The sequence below is a fragment of the Staurois parvus genome, unplaced genomic scaffold (assembly GCF_062004578.1).
Source record: "Staurois parvus isolate SC_StPar_1 unplaced genomic scaffold, SC_StPar_1.0 ptg000453l, whole genome shotgun sequence".
Lineage (NCBI taxonomy): Eukaryota > Metazoa > Chordata > Amphibia > Anura > Ranidae > Staurois > Staurois parvus.
This window is the reverse complement of record NW_028318249.1, coordinates 3,028,168-3,048,473: the sequence shown is the minus strand read 5'-3', so window position 1 is coordinate 3,048,473 and position 20,306 is coordinate 3,028,168. Positions and strand designations below refer to the sequence as shown.

The following is a 20,306-nucleotide window of genomic DNA, read 5'->3' as shown; positions in this document are numbered from 1 at the left end:
TGGTTGAGAACAACTTGTATAGGTGATATTGAAGTAGAACCTCTTATATTTTTTTATTGTTTCAATTGTATTTGAAACCAAAAATATTTTTTCAGGTTTTCTTTTCCAAAGCAGTAATGGCACCATGCTAAGGATCATATCATTTAATTATTAGGTCATTGGTAGAAAAGAAGTTACCCAACATGTTAGTCGCTATCTAGTGGCAATAATGTGGTATTTTTCCTGAGGTATCTAGAGAGAGTTGACCATCCTAGAAAATATTACGGTGAAGATGATTGACTCAATGGCGCAGAATTTTTTATATATATATATATATACATATATATATATATATATATGTCAACATTAACTATAAATAGTCAACATTCAACATTAATTGATAACTATAGCAGTTACCTAGCAAGTCAATATCAGAAAGTACAATGAGTAAATGAGATTAGTGTTGCATTAGACTTCCCTAGTACACATCAGCAGATATGTGATGGGAGTGAAGGCACTTAATGTATACTTTGGCATCTTTTCCTGGTAGGGAAGTCAGTTGCCTTCAGCAGAACAAAAACATTGTTCTGAAACCAAGGGATGGGATATATCACCCAGCCTTCTTGGTCAAGCATCCGTCTCCTATGCCACACTTTCTAGGCCCATTGCTATCAGAATTCAGTGCAAAGGGTGGAGCTACTGTAGGTTCTCGTTGAGAACCGTTGTACGCCAGGGCAATTCCCAGAATTTGACAACCTTCTATGTGCTAGCACTGGCATTTTAGAAACATTAGGAAAAAAACAGAAGTCCCCTGGACTCAAGAGCTTTGGGATGATATGAAAAATACAGGTTTTTAAGCATCTATTGCCCACACATGCCTTGCTGCCCTCTAAGGATCAGGGGAGAACCCAAATGTTCACTGGAAAAACAATGGAAGAAAGGGTGCACGAGCCTAGTGTATTACCTGAGAACATTTTCTAATTAAAGCATCAAAATATATACTCACAAACAATTATGTGTCAAAGGCTTTAGAATCTCCAAAGCGACCAGGTCACCAGGTCATCTCCCAAATCTCGAGAAGGCCCTAAGATTACTGATGCATTTTGAGGGACAGCCCCTTCTTCCTCAGAGCCAGAAACGCGTCAGCCATCTGAGGGTCTTCTCGAGGTCGCTTTGGATATTAAGATACCTTTGACACATAATTGTTTGTGAGTATATATTTTGGTGTTTTAAGAAAAAAAATTTATTCTCAGGTAATCCACTAGGCTGGTGCGCTCTTTCTTCCAATATTTTAGAAACATTGCTGTGACCCCATCATCCTCATCAGGTTGACATGCCTTCTTTGGAATCTTAGGTGGTGTAATGCCTGATAATGTCCACAAGATATCGCCTGTGAAGGAATGCGCAAAATCAAAAATGCATCTAAACCCAACTTCAAACCCCTCCAAAATTTTTTTATATATTGCAACCTGCCAGTTCTTAGATGTGGTGACTGCATTAGTTTACTTTTTTCATTTATTTTTTTTTTCTGGTGATTCTGCCAGTAACACAATTCCTGTTCTGGGGTGACAATCCCCACTTCCTGTACGGTATCAGAACAACATAAAGGAAATAGGACTACAGAACCCCCGCTTCTCTACTATTGTCTATAACATAGAGAGAAGGACTTCTGTGGTCCTTATAGCTAACTAAGAACAATGGCATTAATATCAGGTAACGAGCACAGGAAGTTATCCAGATTTTTTGCAGGATCAACATACACACACTATATTGGCAAAAGTATTGGGCCAGCCCTCCAAATCATTGGATTCAGGTGTTCCAGTCACCTCCATGGCCACAGGTATATACAATCAAGCCCCTAGGCATGCAGACTGCTTCTACAAACATTTGTGAAAGAATGGGTTCAGGAGCTCAGTGACTCCAAGCGTGGTCCCGTGATAGGTTGTCACCTGTGCAATAAGTCCATCCATGACATTTCCTGGCTACTAAATATTCCACGGTCAACTGTTAGTGGGATTATAACAAAGTGGAAGCAACTGGGAACAACAGCAACTCAGCCACCAAGTGGCAGGCCAAGTCAGATGACAGAGTGGGGTCAGCGCATGCTGAAGCGCACAGTGTGCAGAAGTCGCCAACTGTCTGCAGAGTCAATAGCTAAAGACCTCCAAACTTCATGTGGCCTTCAGATTAGCACAACAACAGTGTGTAGAGAGCTTCATGGAATGGGTTTCCATGGCCGAGCAGCTGCATCCAAGCCTTACATCACCAAGTGCAATGCAAAGCGGCGGATGCCGTAGTGTAAAGCACGCCACCACTGAACTCTAGAGCAGTAAAGACGTTCTCTGGAGTGACCAATCACGCTTCTCTGTCTGGCAATCCGATGGATGTGTCTGGATTTGGTGATTGCCAGGAAAACGGTACTTGCCTGACTGCATTGTGCCAAGTGTAAACTTTGGTGGGTAGATTATGGTGTGGGGTTGGGCTTGGCCCCCTAGTTCCAGTGAAGGGAACTCTTAAGGCGTCAGTATACCAAGACATTTTGGACAATTTCATGCTCCCAACTTTGTGGGAAGAGTTTGGGGATGGCCCTTTCCTGTTCCAACAGGACTGCGCACCAGTGCACAAAGCAAAGTCCACGGCATTTTTTTCAGGGGGAACGTGGGGGAACCCGGCACCTCCAGTACTGAATGTATGTAATGTTAAGGGGTGCTGGGGTGTGCTGGAAGGTCTGTTCTGCTGGCTGCTGATGAATCTATTGTCACTGCAGGGGATCTGTTTTTCTTTGGCATTTTATTGTTGCTGGGGGGCAGTTGTTACTGAAAGGGATCTACTGTTGAGGGAAGGGTCTATAGCTGCTGGAGAGTATATTGATGCTTACTACTGGGAGATCTGTTGTTGCTGCTGGGGTCTATTGTTACTACTTTGGTGATATTTTGTTGAGGGGGTCCATTTTTCCAGGGTGGGGGGGGGGGTTATATTCCAATAGTTTTTATTGAACAATTTTCAATTAACAGATAGAACAAGAACAAGTAAACAATAGTCATGTCACAACGAATAGAATTTGGCACAACGCAAATAACATGGTTTATCAGACATAAGACACGCAACAAGAAACTGAGGACTCTGTAGAGTAGATATTGGATAATCCAAATAAAAAGCCCACATCATCAATCTCACCATATATAGGGGACGGGGACAGTGATGGGGGAAGGGAGGAGGGAGGGAAGCCAGAAAGGGAACAGCGAGGGGGGGAGTTAGGGGACATAAGGGAAGGGGAAGAACCACTCTTTGTGGACCTGAGATTACACGCAGAGTAAGTGTCGTTTGAGGCATGACAAATGTTGTAGAACATATTGGGGTTAGGCATAACCAACCCCAGAGGACAGAAAACAGAGAATGATAAAGAATAAAGAAAAGGATATAGAAAAAGAGAAAGTTGCTGGGGGGTTTATTGCTTTTATTGTTATCAACAAATTTCATACAAGTTACTTAGCACCGCAGAATGATACTTGGCTTTGTACTGGGAGGTGGGTAGGAGGTGGAACCAAGGGACTGTGCTCAGGTGTGTAGTAGGTGGAACCAAGGGACTGTGCTCAGGTGTGTAGTAGGAGGAACCAAGGGACTGTGCTCGGAGGTGGGTAGGAGGTGGAACCAAGGGACTGTGCTCGGAGGTGGGTAGGAGGTGGAACCAAGGGACTGTGCTCAGAGGTGAGTAGGAGGTGGAACCAATGGACTGTGCTCAGAGGTGGGTAGGAGGTGGAACCAAGGGACAGTGCTCAGGTGTGTAGTAGGTGGAACCAAGGGACTGTGCTCAGAGGTGGGTAAGAGGTGGAACCAATGGACTGTGCTCAGAGGTGGGTAGGAGGTGGAACCAAGGGACTGTGCTCAGAGGTGGGACCAAGGGACTGTGCTCAGGTGTGTAGTAGGTGGAACCAAGGGACTGTGCTCAGAGGTGGGTAGGGGGCAGATACAAGAAATGACTCCAAAAGGGGGAGTTCCTGCACCTATTCTCTGACAACAAAAGCCCTGGCAAGGTCCATAAAGACATGGATGAACGAGATTGGGGTGGAGGAACTTGACTGGCCTGCCCCTTAGTTCCAGTGAAAGGAACTCTTAAGGTGTCAATTCATACTCCCAATTCATACTCCCAACTTTGTGGGAAGAGTTTGGGGATGGCCCTTCCTGTTCCAACATGACTGCGCACCAGTGCACAAAGCAAGGTCCATAAAGACATGGATGAGCGAGTTTGGGGTGGAGGAACTTGACTGGCCTGGACAGAGTCCTGACTTCAACCTGATAGAACACCTTTGGGATGAATTAGAGTGGAGACTGCGAGCCAGGCCTTCTCGTCCAACATCAGTGCCTAACCTCACAAATGTGCTTCTGGAAGAATGGTCCAACCTTCCCATAGATACCCTCCTAAACCTTGTGGATGGCCTTCCCAGAAGAGTTGAAGCTGTTATAGCTGCAAAGGGCGGGGCCAACTCAATATTGAACCCTACGGACTAAGACTGGGATGTCAATCAGTTCATGTGCATGTAAAGGCAGGCTTCCCAATGCTTTTGGCAATATAGTGTATATATGAGTGTTAGACCACAATTTGCCTTAAGAACTGCCTTAATTATTTGTGGCATTGATTCAACAAGGTGTTGGAAACATTCCTCAGATTTTGGTCCATTATGACATGATAGCATCACGCAGTTGCTGCAGATTTGTCGGCTGCACATCCATGATGCAAATCTCCTGGTGCACCACATCCGAAAGTTTCTCTATTGGATGGAGATCTGGTGACTGTGGAGGCCATTGGAGTACAGGGAACTCATTGACATGTACAAGAAACCAGTGTGAGATGATCTGAGCTTTGTGTCATGGTGCATTATCCTGCTGGAAGGAGCCATCAGAAGATGGGGACACTTGAGTCATAAAGGGATGGACATGGTCAGCAACAATACTCAGGTAGGCTGTGGCGTTTAAACGATGCTTGATACTGAGGGGCCCAAAGTGTGCCGAATTGTAGCTTCCGTTTCCTGTTCTTAGCTGAGAGGAGTGGCACCCGCTGTGATCTTCTGCTGCTGTAGCCCATCTGCTTCAAGGTTCAACGTGTTGTGTGTTCAGAGATGGTATTCTGCATACCTTGGTTGTAACAAGTGGTTATTTAGAATTTCTGTTGCCTTTTTATCATCTCGAACCAGTCTGCCCATTCTCCTCTGACATCAACAAGGCATTTTCGTCCACACAACTGCCACTCACTGGATATTTTCTCTTTTTAGGACAATTCTCTGTAAACCCTAGAGATGGTTGTGCATGGAAATCCCAGTAGATCAGCAGTTTTTGTCACACTCAGACCAGCCTGTCTGGCACCAACAACCATGCCACGTTCAAAGTCACTTAAATCCCCTTTCTTCCCCATTCTGATGCTCGTTTTGAACTTCAGCAAGTCCTCTTCACCACGTCTAGATGCCTAAATGCACTGAGTTGCTGCCATGTGATTGGCTGATGAGCAATTTGTGTTACCAAGCAATTGAACCTAATAAAGTAACCAGTGAGTGTATATATTTCATTTGTAAGTAATTTTTTTAATGCTTTTACCCAGAGTCGTGATTTTAGTGTCACAAATTAGAAAATAAAATATATATGTTTTATTTACAGTAATACTAAGGGATCTGTGTATTAAATAAATTAGCATGACTGTTCATCTATCAAAACCACATGTAAATTCATTCTGTGAGAACAGTGCAAAAGCGGATGTTCTCAGGCTTTGAAATATCTCCTTATGGCCAGCAGATGCCACTGATAATCATAGGACCCAAGTATGCTCTTCGGCTCTATCTAGTGGCCACAGTGCAATATTTTCCCCGTTTGTACATTTGATTTGCAGAGAATAAAACCTGAGAACATTCGATCTTGCCCCATTCACACAGAACAGGTTTACATGCTGTATGGTCGGACAGCCAGCTATGCGCATTTATTTTTATAAATACATCCCCAGATTTCTTTTTTCTTTATACTAACACTGATCAAAGTACAAAATATTTTTTTCACCTTTGTCTTATTAAAAATAAATTTTATATATATATATATATATATATATATATATATAGATATGTGTGTGTGTGTGTGTGTATATGTATATATATATATATATGTATATATATATAATAGGTATGTGTATGTACATATATATATATATATATATATATATATATAATAGGTATGTGTATGTACATATATATATATATATTAGGTATGTGTATGTACATATATATATATATATATATGTGTGTGTGTGTCTACATATGTACAGTTGTGACCAAAATTATTCAACCCCCACTGAAATTGAGTGTTTTGGCCAGTTTGACATTGCTTTTGATCATTCAGTCATCTTGCTTACATTTACATTAAAGAGGCACTTGTAGGTCAGACAAATATAACATAACAGTTATAATGAAATAACCACAAATGTCTTTTCTGTGCTCACAGCATTATCAGTTTTATTCAACCCCCAAGTGACATTCAATCTTAGTACTTAGTACAGCATCCTTTTACAGTTATAACAGCTTTTAAACGTGAAGCATAGCTTGACACAAGTGTCTTGCAGCGATCTACGGGTATCTTCGCCCATTCTTCATGGGCAAAGGCCTCCAGTTCAGTCACATTCTTAGGCTTGCGCACTGCAACTGCTTTCTTTAAGTCCCACCAGAGGTTCTCAATCGGATTTAAGTCTGGTGACTGCGATGGCCACTCCAAAATGTTCCAGCCTTTCCTCTGCAACCATGCTCTAGTGGACTTGGAGGTATGCTTGGGATCATTGTCCTGTTGAAAGGTCCAACGTCTCCCAAGCCTCAGGTGTGTGACGGACTGCATCACGTTTCCATCCAATATCTCCTGGTACTGAAGAGAATTCATGGTACCTTGCACACGCTGAAGCTTCCCTGAAACCTGCAGAAGCAAAACAGCCCCAAAGCATGATTGACCCTCCACCATGCTTCACAGTAGGCAAGGTGTTCTTTTCATCATAGGCCTTGTTCTTCCTCCTCCAAACATAGCGTTGATCCATGGGCCCAAACAGTTCTAATTTTGTTTCATCAGTCCACAGAACACTATCCCACAACTTTTGTGGTTTGTCCACATGGCTTTTGGCATACTGCAGTCGACTCTTCTTATTCTTTGGAGACAGCAAGGGGGTACGCCTGGGAGTTCTGGCACGGAGGCCTTCATTACGCAGTGTGCGTCTTATTGTCTGGGCTGAAACTTCTGTACCCACATCTGACAAATCTTTTCTCAGTTCCTCAGCAGTCACACGGGGACTTCTCTCCACTCTACGCTTCAGGTAGCGCACAGCAGTCGAAGTCAGCATCTTCTTTCTGCCACGACCAGGTAGCGTTTCAACAGTGCCCTTTGCCTTGAATTTGCGAATGATGCTTCCTAAGGTGTCTCTTGGTATGTTTAACATCTTTGCAATCTTCTTATAGCCATTGCCCTTCCTGTGAAGAGAAATCACCTCTTCTCTTGTCTTCCTGGACCATTCTCTTGCCTTCACCATGTTTGTAACCACACCAGTAAATGTCTAGAAGGAGCTGAGTATCACAGTCATTTTAAAGCTGCCTAATTGGTGCTTATTATGCTTGATTGCTGCTCGGTGACATCCACAGGTGTTTTCAATACCTGATGGAAAGCACCTGTATGAACCTCTGTTCTTCAGAGTGGTAGTCTTTAAGGGGTTGAATAATTGTGGCAATGAAGAAACCACATAAGAACCATTTACTACTGTATTACATAAACAATTGATGTCATTTTAGTTGCATTTGGGTAGTTACAACGTCCTTGTAGGATTTGATTCTGAATACAATTCCAAATGTACACTATAGTCCCTAAACCCCTTTACAGCATTGGGGGTTGAATAATTTTGGTCACAACTGTATGTATGTATGTATATATATATATATATATGTATGTATATATATATATAGTTTTTTATCATTGGTAAAGACAAAGTTATCACTGAATAAAGCTGCTCATAGCAGAAATGTAAAATCTGCTCTGCTCCATAGGGGGTGTACGGGAGGGGGGGGTAGCTGAAGCAGTTAATAAAATTAAATTCTTGCAGAATTAACATCACGGTATAAGCGGGAGCAGAACAATGCAGATATAAGACACGTGTGTAAAGGAAAATTGAGGGCACTGAATTATCGGGGCTTGGCAAGTTGGTTCTCAGCGGCAGTCTGCTGCGGTTGCCGTGGAAACGCCCGTAGCGGTACTTTATATGCATATAGCACACATTCTGTAGGCACAGACTGTCACAGTCATTGAGTTCCTATGTATCACTGGTGCTATGGATGGTGCAAGGTGATCTCTACAGGAGAAATCAATGGAAGGGGAAATAACTGTGCATTCAGAAGAAAAGGACTTTACAATGCAGTTGTGGAATCTTTAGTATGATCAGTACAGATTGTTAAAACTAAAGATGTTGGTGTAAGAAAAAATTATGTAGTTGTATATTTCTTAAAAAGTATAAATTTTTTTGCACCTACAGCTAGCGTGAGTACCTGTATCTGTCTTGATTTTAGCTGCATGTTGCTTCCTGCATAGCAGCACTTAGACTGGGAGAGGGAAGGCCAGTACTATGAACCAATGAAGAGCGAGAATCGTTGAGGACTAATCAGGCTTTAGGCAGGGCGTTGAGCCTCATGGTGTTTATTAAAGTGTGTCCATAGGAAAAATTAATAACACAGCACTTTTTGTTGCCCTATATTACCTGTGGATCCTTCTAGTACAGGGGTGTCCAACTGGTGGCCCTCCAGCTGTTGTGAAACTACAAGTCCCATCATGCCTCTTCCTTTGGGAGTCATGCTTGTAACTGTCAATCTTGCAATGCCTCATGGGACTTTAGTTTGGCAACAGCTGGAGGGCCGCCAGTTTGACACCCGTGTTCTAGTAGATGTGTTGTTGTTCCACCTCCTGTAATAGGTTGACAACTCTGTTCATTTTGCACTGATATTTCACAGCAACGTTGTCACCTAATGAGTAGAGAGGGAGCTGCTCTATAGTCTAGCACAGCGGTCTCCAAACTGCGGCCCTTTGCTTGCCTTTATCTGGCTTTTGGGGCACTATTCCATCTAATGACACCAACAATGGGGTATAATTCCTGTCACTGACACCAGCAATGGGGCACTGTTTGTCCCATTGACATCGTCAAAAGGGTAAAAGTCCTCTCACTGACACCAATGAAGAGGCACTATTTTTTTCACTGGGGCACTATTCCTTCTATTGACACCAAAGATAGGGCACAATTCTTTCCATTGATACTAACAATGGGCCACTATTCCTCCCACTGACACAAACAATAAGGCACTGGTCTTCCCAATGATACCAACAAGAGGGCAAAATTGCTCCCACTGACACCAATGATGGGGCAGAATGTATTCCACTTATACCAGCAATGGGGCACTGTTTCTCCAGCTGACACCAACAGTAGAAATGGCGCACTATTCTTCCCACTGACATCAATGTTGGGTCAGTGCTCCTCCCGAGATCAGTAAAGATAAGGCATTTTTACTGTTTTTACTCTCACTGATGCCAGGAAATTTTCTACTCCCGCTGGCCACAGTCTGGCCCCCCTAAAATCTAAAGCACAGTATACTGGCCTTTTGTTTAGAAAGTTTGGAGACCCCTGGTCTAGTAGAATTGAACTTTTGGCAAGGCTGACACCATTCCCTATAATATCGGTGCAGCAATGGCCATGTTAGCAGCTCAGTTCAAGAAGTTTGAAGCTCTCTGGATTTCTGGCAGATTGCTGTGCATGCAGCATTTTTAAAGTGAGATTATGATGAGGTGTGCATGTACTGCACAGACAAACAGCATATGTTTTCATTTTGCCCAGACATACACTTTAAAGTTATGCTGCAGTTAAACATGATCTTTTTCCATCCAGGACAAGGTCTAGTGCACAGCTCCCCTAATTTACATCCTAGCTTTATCCAAGCCATCCAGCTCTTTAAGTCCTACAGTCTCCAGTACTGGATTAGATTGAACCAGAATTTTACTTGGGTCGAGCTACTGTAGGGGATCCCAAGCTCCGTCACATCTTTAGGCATACCAGACACCAAATTACTAACCCCAGATGGGTTCTCCCAATGATCTAGTACTACATCAAGAATACCGTTCCACATGTTAGATGATTGTAGTCATCCACCATTTCATGGACTGGGGTCTACACCAATCAACCATAACATGATTACTCACCATAACCCTTCAAGGCAATGACTCCACTAGACGTCTGAAGGTATGATTTGGTTTCTGGCATCAATCCATCAGTAGCAGGTACTTTAAGCCCTGTAAGTTGCGAGGTGGAGCTTCCATGGATGGAATTTGTTTTTCCAGCACATCCCACAGATGCTCAATTAGATTGAAATTTGGAGAATTTGGAGGCCAAGTCAATACCTCAAACTCGCTGTTGTATTCCTACAAACCATTCTTATAGTCACCAGACCAAGCCACCTTCTTCCATTGCTCTGTGTTTTAGTTCTCATGCTCACAAGGTCTTTCTAGATGCTTTTGACTTTGGTCACGTGTCAGCATGGGCACCCTGATCAATTACCAGCTATGCAGTCCCATGTGCAACACACTGAAATGCACTGTGTGTTCTGGCACCTTTGTATCAGAACCAGCATTAACTTTTTTTAAGCAATTTGAGCTAGAGTAGCTCTTCTATTGGATTGGACTACAAGGGCCAGCCTTGGCTTCCCACATGCATCACAGCCTTGGTGGCCCATGACCCTGATGCTGGTTTTCTTTCCTTGGACTCCTTTTTGTTGGTCCTGACCACTGCAGACCAGGAATATCCCACAAGGTTTCCCACATGCATAACAGCCTTGGTGGCCCATGACCCTGATGCTGGTTTTCTTTCCTTGGACCCCTTTTTGTTGGTCCTGACCACTGCAGACCAGGAATATCCCACAAGGCTTCCCACTTGCATAACAGCCTTGGTGGCCCATGACCCCGATGCTGGTTCTCTTTCCTTGGACCCCTTTTTGTTGGTTCTGACCACTGCAGACCAGGAATATCCCACAAGAGCTGCAGTTTTGGAGTTGCTCTGACTCAGTTGTCTAGCCCCTACAGTTTGGCCCTGTTAGAGTCACTCAAATCCTTACTGTTGCCCATTTTTTCTGCTTTCAACACATCAACTTCAGTGACAATGAGTTCGCTTGCTGCACAATATATCCCACCAACTTTTAGACATCATTATAATGAGATAATCAATGTTATTCACTCTATCTGTCAGTGGCTGATTGTGTAAATTAACTGTGAGAAGATGATTCCTGAGAATTGCAGAAGTGTACCTGAGGGAAGAAGGAGAAAGTACTGTTGTAGAATCATTGCAGTCCAGGTAATTGGAGAGCATACCGGAGACTGCTTAGAGACACAGAAGTCATTGAGGTGCTTAGGGGCCACTGGAGGTACAAGGTTGTGCTTTGAGACTCTGAGGCACACAGAGATGTACTGGAGCCACTGGGTAGCACTTGGAGACACAGAGGCACACAGGTCGCATAGGATGTCCCTTGGAGACACACAGAGGAGTTTTGGAGTCATGGTTATATGACACAGAGTTATATGAGGAGACACAGAGGCACTCAGAGGCATTCTGGAGTCACACGAGTACATGGGAGACACAGTGTTCACAAGGAATGAGACATGGAAGCGCTCACAGGTACAATGGTGTACCAGGAATGCACTGGAGACACAGAGCACATGAGGAGATATGGAAGTACTCTAGACACGCTGGAGTTCTAGGATGCACTGGAGACACAAAGGCATTCTGGAGTCATAATAGTGCATGGGAGACACAGGGTGCACAAGGAGACATGGAGGTGCTCATAAACGTGCTGGAGTCCCTTGACTGCAATGGAGATATTGGAAGGGGGGGGGGGGTATGAGGAGACATAGAGGTGCTTATAGACACAATGGAGTCCCAGGATAACACTAGAGACACAAGGTTGCATGAGGTTGTACAGAGGCTATCACAAGAGTGCAATGAAGACAGTGCACGAAGGGACATGGAAGCGCTCTGTAGTCCCATGAGTGTACTAGAGACAGAGTGCATGAAAGGACATGGAGGTGCTCAGGGGAAAACTTGGGTACACACAGGGGAGACAGAATCTCAAAATACTGGGAAACACTGAAATAATGAGCTTACCATAGGCATAGTGATTTATTGCTTGAATGCCAAGCCTCAAGTTGCTCCCATGGAACACAGCCCCCTTTGGAGGGGTGGGGAGACCCCTGTCTCAGCCCCCCATATCCCTCTTATGTGTAAGTCACCCTGTGCCTGTTAGTGGTACAGGGTGGAATGTCCTGATATTGTGTAGACATGTATAGGTGGGGTGTGGGGGTTGTTCATTGTTTACTGCCATGTGGTGCATCCCATTGTTCTATTGTGTGTCTTGCTTGGGAGCAAACTATTATGGGATGTATGCGTTTGTGTATTGGCTTGGTGGGGGGTGTCTGCTGTGTGTCTCTTGTTACTAAATGTATTGCCCCGCCCTGTGTATATATCTTGTGTCTGTGTTAAAATAAAGCAGTCTATTTACTGATTTTACTTTGAGTGGTGTCCGTGGATCTGTGTTCGGACAGGGAAGCGGGTGTCTAAAGGAAATACCCTAGGTCAGTCGGGGTCTGGTTCTGTTACAGTCACCAAATCCAGTGTCAATCAGAGGAGATGGTTCCTGATTAACCACAGTGCTGGTTCTCCAGATGGAACCTGAGAGTTCTGGCAGTTGTGCGCTGGAGAGAAGACCTGGTTCTTGATCCCAGTAGTCAAGTATTTCAGCTCCCAGAGAAATGTTGGGGATTTACTCTTCACTAGCTGCCTGCCTTAGTCTTCAGGAATTATGCCATGTCAGTAGCTGCTTTGGCTAGGGAGTTCCAAGATCTCAACTGCACCCAGCTGAAAACATCAAGGTCCCTCTATATGCATGCTTTCTCACTAAAATGATTCACTCCGTAAAACCACCCTCATCATTATGAATCCCATTCTTCTTGGATTGCCATCACTAAATAAAGATATGCCATTGGTTGACAGCTAGCTCCACCTATAACTTATTTTGGCAGACACACGCTGGTATGGTAAGATCTAGAGCTGGTTTATGTAGATCCAGCTGCCCACACTCTTCTGGGTGGCTGAATTGAATATGGATCAGCCATAGGAGTGAATGGGACCATGGTATGCAAGCGTAGTTGGAGCCGAACACAGCTGGGACTTTTTCTGCAAAGGGCTGCAAAAATGAAGAAGTCAGGATGAAGCTGAAAGTAAAGATTCAGATATTTGGCTACCACTTAGCATGGGGGTGTATTTCCATAACTGTTATATACAATGTGTACATCAGGATCCCATCTGTATTTCTAGTTTTCAACTTCAAGGCTCACAGAGCTTCAAGCTTCATTAACACATGGCCCACATCTCCAACTTGGCGTGGAGACAAAATCCTGCCTTTGTAATTGAAGGAAAAGTTTGCCACATCTCCTGTATGTGTCCTCAAAACTGTTTAGATACATTGGGCCTCATGTCAAGAGCTCTCCAAAGACCGTTCAGTACCAGCCATGGGAGATACCAGTGTGTTCTTCATTGTGCCACCAGCAATCCAAAACTGATCAGCCATGATTGGAGCTTTGATATCAATGTGTAAATAGTGTTTTTTGCACATACATATTATCCAGCACTGGCATATAAACTCTATTGTTTGCTATCAGTATGTATGTATGAATATTTAATGGGGAGGTGACTTCTCTGGAAAGAACAGAGCTTGCTAAGGAATTACAAACAAGAACAGAGCTTGCTGTGTAAAGGAAATCAACTCATCCTCTACTGAGGAGACAAGCCGAATGTTTGATATGAAAAGGCCATGTTCTAGGAAAAGTGTTACTCTACCCATACAATATAGATCAAAACAGTCACAGATGTAAAGCCAGGTTCAAAACTACTCATGACGAGCACAAAGTGCCACTCAACCCCTGTGAAAAGGTCTAACAACCATCCTGTCACATGCACCATACCAGAATAAAAAAATTTAAAAAAAGAGACCCTAACCTCCCTAGCGGTCTGATTATGTCCATATTTCTGTGCTAAAAGTGGTACATTTTTTTGCATGGAAATATGTAGTTTTTTATTGTAGGCTGTAATTTTTAGGAATAACTCACTGAAATCTGTCCGAACAAGAGTCTAGTAAACATCCCGGGAAGGATAAAACTTGAAACACAAAATCATAAATTATAATTTAATAAATAATGATAAAAATAATATAATAAATTTAATTCAATAATATAATCAAACCAAAAACACTGAAATTTGAAATAGAGCGCCAAGTCTGCACATCACTGAGCAAAGTCGCCAAATTGTTTTCAGTGTCTGAGGAATTTCCCCACTAATCATTATCACTCAATTCTGCAAGTGGTTCTGATTTACTATCACTGTTCTCTAGCCGGTCTAAAACCGCTTTTGACCTAAAGGGACGCTTTTTGGATGCCATGGACGTTTCTCAGTTTCTAGGCAGAAAAAACTGTAAAAATGCAGGCAGGGCACAGGACAAAGCACTAGGGACAAAATGTATGTAAAATGGTTTGATACAGCAATGTTTTACTATGTCACATTCATTTTTTAGAAAATGACAGTTTCTAAAAATGTTTAAATTTGCCGCTGTTCTGGCCCCTGTACGTCCCGACGCTCGCAGAGACCGGAAGCCGGATGCTGGCATCGGCCGGAGGAGATGGCCGGGGACGCTGCAGGGGACACATCGCAGGAGCGCAGGACAAGGTAAGCACTGCAGGGAATCCCTGAGCAACGCCGCATGGTAAGTCCGAGTGTAGCTCGGGGTTACCGCTTTTAGTACTGAAACTTTACCCCGAGCTACACTCGGGAATACCTCCAGGGAGGTTAAGACAGAGTTTCTCAACCAGGGTTCTTCCAAAGGCTGCTGGGGGTTCCTTAAGCGATGAGCAGTTTATGCCTCTCAGATAAGTTCTCACTGACACCATTGATATTTTTAGCTATCTAGAAGGAGGCAATTCTTCCCAATGACCACAAATGTAAGGAGCATTCTTCCCACTGACCATCATACTAATGTATCGGGAGTTGTAGGTATAGTCATTTTTAACAGGGGTTCCCTGAGACCAGAAAGTTACTTCAAAGGTTCCTCTGTGTTGAAAAGGTTGAAGATTGAGAGAGGCTGATTTAAGGTATATCTAGGCAGTGAGAAAGGGTTCAACCCCCTCCCTTTTTTTTTTTTTTGCTTTTTTTTTTTTTGCTCTCTGTGTTCCATTAGAGACTTCTTTCCATGCCCTGCCCCATAGATATGGCAGGAATGAATGGGTCAAGTAATGCGCACATTCTGTAGCAAATGGATACAATCAGGACTAGACGTGCAATTTGTTACAGATCACAATTGGGACGAAATTTTCATTATTCGGTGATTCGGATGTATCTGAATTTCCGAATCACAATAGTAATGAATTTCAATGAATCTGAAATAAATTTATAACAAAACAGATTAACCAAATAAATTTGAATTCAAATTTGAAATGGAAACATATTCCAATAAATACAGTAATGTATAAAAGTGAAATAGGATGATGATTCCTACTTAGTCTGCTGAATAGAATAGAAAAGATTAGAAAGAAATGAATAGAATAGAAAATAATAGAATAAAATAGAATAGAACGGAAAATAAAAGGATAGAAAGAATAGAAAATAAAGAAATAGAATAGAAAAGAATAGAATAAAATAGAAAATAAAAGAATAGAATAGAAAATGAGAGAATAGAGTAGAATAAACTAGATAAGAATAGAATAGAACAAATATAGCCATCTTCTGAAATTCAAATTTCAAGTTGATTTGAAAATAACAAATATACAAAACGAATCCTGAAAGCAATTGATTCCAATATGACAATTAAATTATCAACTAAATGAAAAATCTGAAATGAAACAAATTTTTCTGTTATGTACATCTCTAATAAGGACTGTTTTCTGCAAAGGCACAGGAGAATTGAGAAACAAGGCTGAAGGTGAATATTTGGGTAGGTCGTTGCCTCTCGGGAGAAAACATTTAAAGGACAGTTTCACCAAAGGTAAAGCTGTCCTTTAACTGGTCGCAAGGTACAGTGGGGCAAAAAAGTATTTAGTCAGCCACCAATTGTGCAAGTTCTCCCACTTAAAAAGATGAGAGAGGCCTGTAATTGGCATCATAGGTAGACCTCAACTATGAGAGACAAAATGAGAAAAAAAATCCAGACAATCACATTGGCTGATTTGGAAAGAATTTATTTGCAAATTATGGTGGAAAATAAGTATTTGGTCAATATCAAAAGTTCATCTCAATACTTTGTTATATATCCTTTGTTGGCAATGACAGAGGTCAAACGTTTCCTGTAAGTCTTCACAAGGTTGGCACACACTGTTGCTGGTATGTTGGCCCATCCTCCATGCAGATCTCCTCTAGAGCAGTAATGTTTTGGGGCTGTCGCTGGGCAACACGGACTTTCAACTCCCTCCAAAGGTTTTCTATGGGGTTGAGATCTGGGGACTGGCTAGGCCACTCCAGGATCTTGAAATGCTTCTTACGAAGCCACTCCTTCGTTGCCCGGGCGGTATGTTTGGGATCATTGTCATGTTGGAAGACCCAGCCACGTTTCATCTTCAATGCCCTTGCTGATGGAAGGAGGTTTGCACTCAAAATCTCACGATACATGGCCCCATTCATTCTGTCCTGTACATGGATCAGTCGTCCTGGTCCCTTTGCGGAGAAACAGCCCCAAAGCATGATGTTGCCACCCCCATGCTTCACAGTAGGTATGGTGTTCTTTGGATGCAACTCAGCATTCTCTCTCCTCCAAACACGACGAGTTGCGTTTCTACCAAACAGTTCTATTTTGGTTTCATCTGACCATATGACATTCTCCCAATCCTCTTCTGGATCATCCAAATGCTCTCTAGCAAACTTCAGACGGGTCTGGACATGTACTGGCTTAAGCAGGGGGACACGTCTGGCACTGCAGGATCTGAGTCCCTGGCGGCGTAGTGTGTTACTGATGGTAGACTTTGTTATGTTGGTCCCAGCTCTCTGCAGGTGATTCACTAGGTGCCCCCGTGTGGTCCTGGGATTTTTGCTCACCGTTCTTGTGATCATTTTGACCCCACGGGGTGAGATCTTGCGTGGAACCCCAGATCGAGGGAGATTATCAGTGGTCTTGTATGTCTTCCATTTTCTAATTATTGCTCCCACAGTTGATTTGTTCACACCAAGCTGCTTGCCTATTGCAGATTCAGTCTTCCCAGCCTGGTGCAGGTCTACAATTTTGTTTCTGGTGTCCTTCGACAGCTCTTTGGTCTTCACCATAGTGGAGTTTGGAGTGTGACTGTTTGAGGTTGTGGACAGGTGTCTTTTATACTGATAACAAGTTCAAACAGGTGCCATTGATACAGGTAATGAGTGCAGGACAGAGGAGCCTCTTAAAGAAGAAGGTACAGGTCTGTGAGAGCCAGAAATCTTGCTTGTTTGTAGGTGACCAAATACTTATTTTCCACCATAATTTCCAAAAAAATTCTTTCCAAATCAGCCAATGTGATTGTCTGGATTTTTTTTCTCATTTTGTCTCTCATAGTTGAGGTCTACCTATGATGCCAATTACAGGCCTCTCTCATCTTTTTAAGTGGGAGAACTTGCACAATTGGTGGCTGACTAAATACTTTTTTGCCCCACTGTACTTTCTAGATCAGGGTTCTCAGCAAGGGTTCCATGGAACTCTAGGGTTCCTCCAGAGGTCCGTAGGGGTTCTTTGAGCAATTTGTGCCTCTCAGGTATGTTCCCACTTACACTATTGATCCTTTTAGCTGTTTTTAATGTAATAATTTGTCCCACCAACCATCACAATATTGTATCTTGAGTTGTAGATATAGTCATTGTTAGCAGGGGTCCCTTGAGACCTGAAAGTTCATTCAAGGTTTCCTCTGTTGAAAAGGTGGAGAAAGGCTGTTCTAGAGAGCTTCTTGGGTGAAGCGTCTTAGGCCTGGTTCACACTAATGCAATTTCAGATGTGACTTGAGTCGCACAGAATCGCATCACAAGGGCAATCACTTTGTTTTCAATGGTATCCGTTCACATCAGTGCAACTCAGAACGGAGCAATTTTAAAAAAGGTTCCTGTACTACTTTGGTGCGATTTTGGCTTCATAGAATATACTTACCTTATAGAAGTTGCATCCAAGTCACTCTACATAATAGCACTGAAAGTCAGATCAAAATCGTATCACAGCAGGGTGCACCTAGCCTTATAAATTTTCATACGAGGACCGATCGTCCGATAATCGGATCGTTAGTACACAGCTTTTGAGAGCCGATCATGACAATTTGTGCGACAATATCCGAAGGGACAAAAAATTTTCTCGTACGATACCAGTTCGTACAATTTTCATTTAATCCGTACAATAGTCGTCTGAAAATATAATACAAATACAACGCAATACATGACATTACTTTTGAAATTCTTTTCTTTCATAGGAGAATTTTCGTATCTTTAGTAACCTTTTCACTTTCTATGTGAGACTAGCAGGCGAAAAAAAAGTCTGATCGTTCGTCCGATATTCTCATCGTGTGTACAGGGCATAAGACCTGCAATCATTTTGACAGCTGAGGTCCTGGTATGTAGCTGCTACCAGGCCTTTATTGAAGGTGTAAATAAAAATTGATACATTGTAGTTAGCTGCACCTGTGAGGAGCAGATAGTCACAATGTATACCTGGTTTATACAACTGAAGCAACCGGAAAAATAGAAAACATTTTTTTTTTTTTTTTTTTTTAAGCTTGCCCTCCCCCACACACCACAATTCCATCTAGGTTTTAGGCCCCTTTTAGACAAAGGGTCTGATCAGATTTTCAGGCAGACTGGATCAGACGGGCCAATCACCCGTATAGACCAGCCAATGTAAATTAACTTGTGTAGGAACGCACTGAATGCCTTCAGCTGCCACTAAGCTCTTGCTGGGTGTCCCATGCATCTCTGTACCTTTTAAGGAGGAGTGGGATCTCTCCAGGCCAGGGGCGGACTGACAACTCATGTGGCCCCCAGGAAATAAGGGATCATGTGGCCCCTGTGTCCTTGCACAAACTCAAAAAAGCCTATAAAAAAGGTACCAGAGGCATCTCATAGGGCCCCCTACTGACCCCGGGCCCTCGAGCAGTGCCCGAGTTTCCAAATGGTCAGTCTGCCCCTGGTCCAGGCACACTTGTCCTTAATCTATCCACTGCTATATGTTCTCCAACTTGGGAGACTCTAAAATTAAGGAGTTAGGACTGCAGCACACTAGGGTGCCTTGACGTGGCCACAGTTTACACATATACACTATATTGCCAAAAGTATTAGGACACCCAGGTATGTTGTTAGAAACCACGGGGCCCCATACAGCCAACCTGACAGGGCCCCCTCAAACACTATGCTTCAGTTATGAATGAACACACAGTGAGTGACCATTCAGGAAAGGAAGGGGCTGGAAAATGTGACATACTGTATTTAATGGACACTTCCCCCACTCTCCATCCTGAAGGATCCTATAATGTGCTTGCAGCTGCCAGTGAGGAGGAAATCCAGCAGCACTATGGGGGTGGGTACACAGGAGACCTGGGCAGTAGAGGGAAACATATGGTGCACAGGGATGGTGATCAGCACGGCGGGGCAGGGGGCAATTACTGGAACCGATCCCCTGTATGACTTTCTTTGCAGCAGCTGAAAGCTGGCGGGAGGGAGAGAAGAAGCTAGGTCGATCACCCTCCCCGCCCACATTTGATTCACCCAACTGCTTGGGCCCCCCTGCTTGCCTGGGCCTCATACAGTAGGACCGGTGGTACCCCCTTACCCATGGCCCTGGGGACACACCTCCAAATCATTGGATTCAGGTGTTAGTCACTTCCATGGCCACAGGTATATACAATCAAGCCCCTAGACATGCAGACTGCTTCTGCAAACATTTGTGAAAGAATGGGTCGCTCTCAGGAGCTCAGTGACTCCAAGCGTGGTCCTGTGATAGGTTGTCACCTGTGTAATAAGTCCATCCATGAAATGTCCTTCCTACTAAATATTCCACGATGAACTGTTAGTGGGATTATAATAAAGTGGAAGCAACCGGGAACAACAGCAACTCAGCCACCAAGTGGTAGGCCACGTAAAATGACAGAGCGGGGTCAAGGCATGCTGAAGCGCACAGTGCGCAAAAGTCACCAACTGTCTGCAGAGTCAATAGCTAAAGACCTCCAAATTTCATGTGGCCTTCAGATTAGCACAACAG

At 43.3% G+C, this 20,306-nt stretch overlaps 1 protein-coding gene across 6 annotated transcripts in view; it reads left to right on the top strand.

Moving 5' to 3' along the window:
* Positions 1-20,306, top strand: part of MSRA (methionine sulfoxide reductase A) — a 515,786-nt gene that overhangs the window by 428,344 nt on the left and 67,136 nt on the right. The window contains exon 8 of one of the 6 annotated variants that reach the window (XM_089688759.1): positions 5,250-5,530. The exons of the other annotated variants lie outside the window; for them this stretch is intronic. Coding sequence (XP_089544885.1) covers positions 5,250-5,299 — 50 coding nt within the window. The 3' untranslated portion in view covers positions 5,300-5,530. Of the gene's footprint in view, positions 1-5,249; positions 5,531-20,306 lie in introns of those variants that run through there. 6 annotated transcript variants of the gene reach the window in all.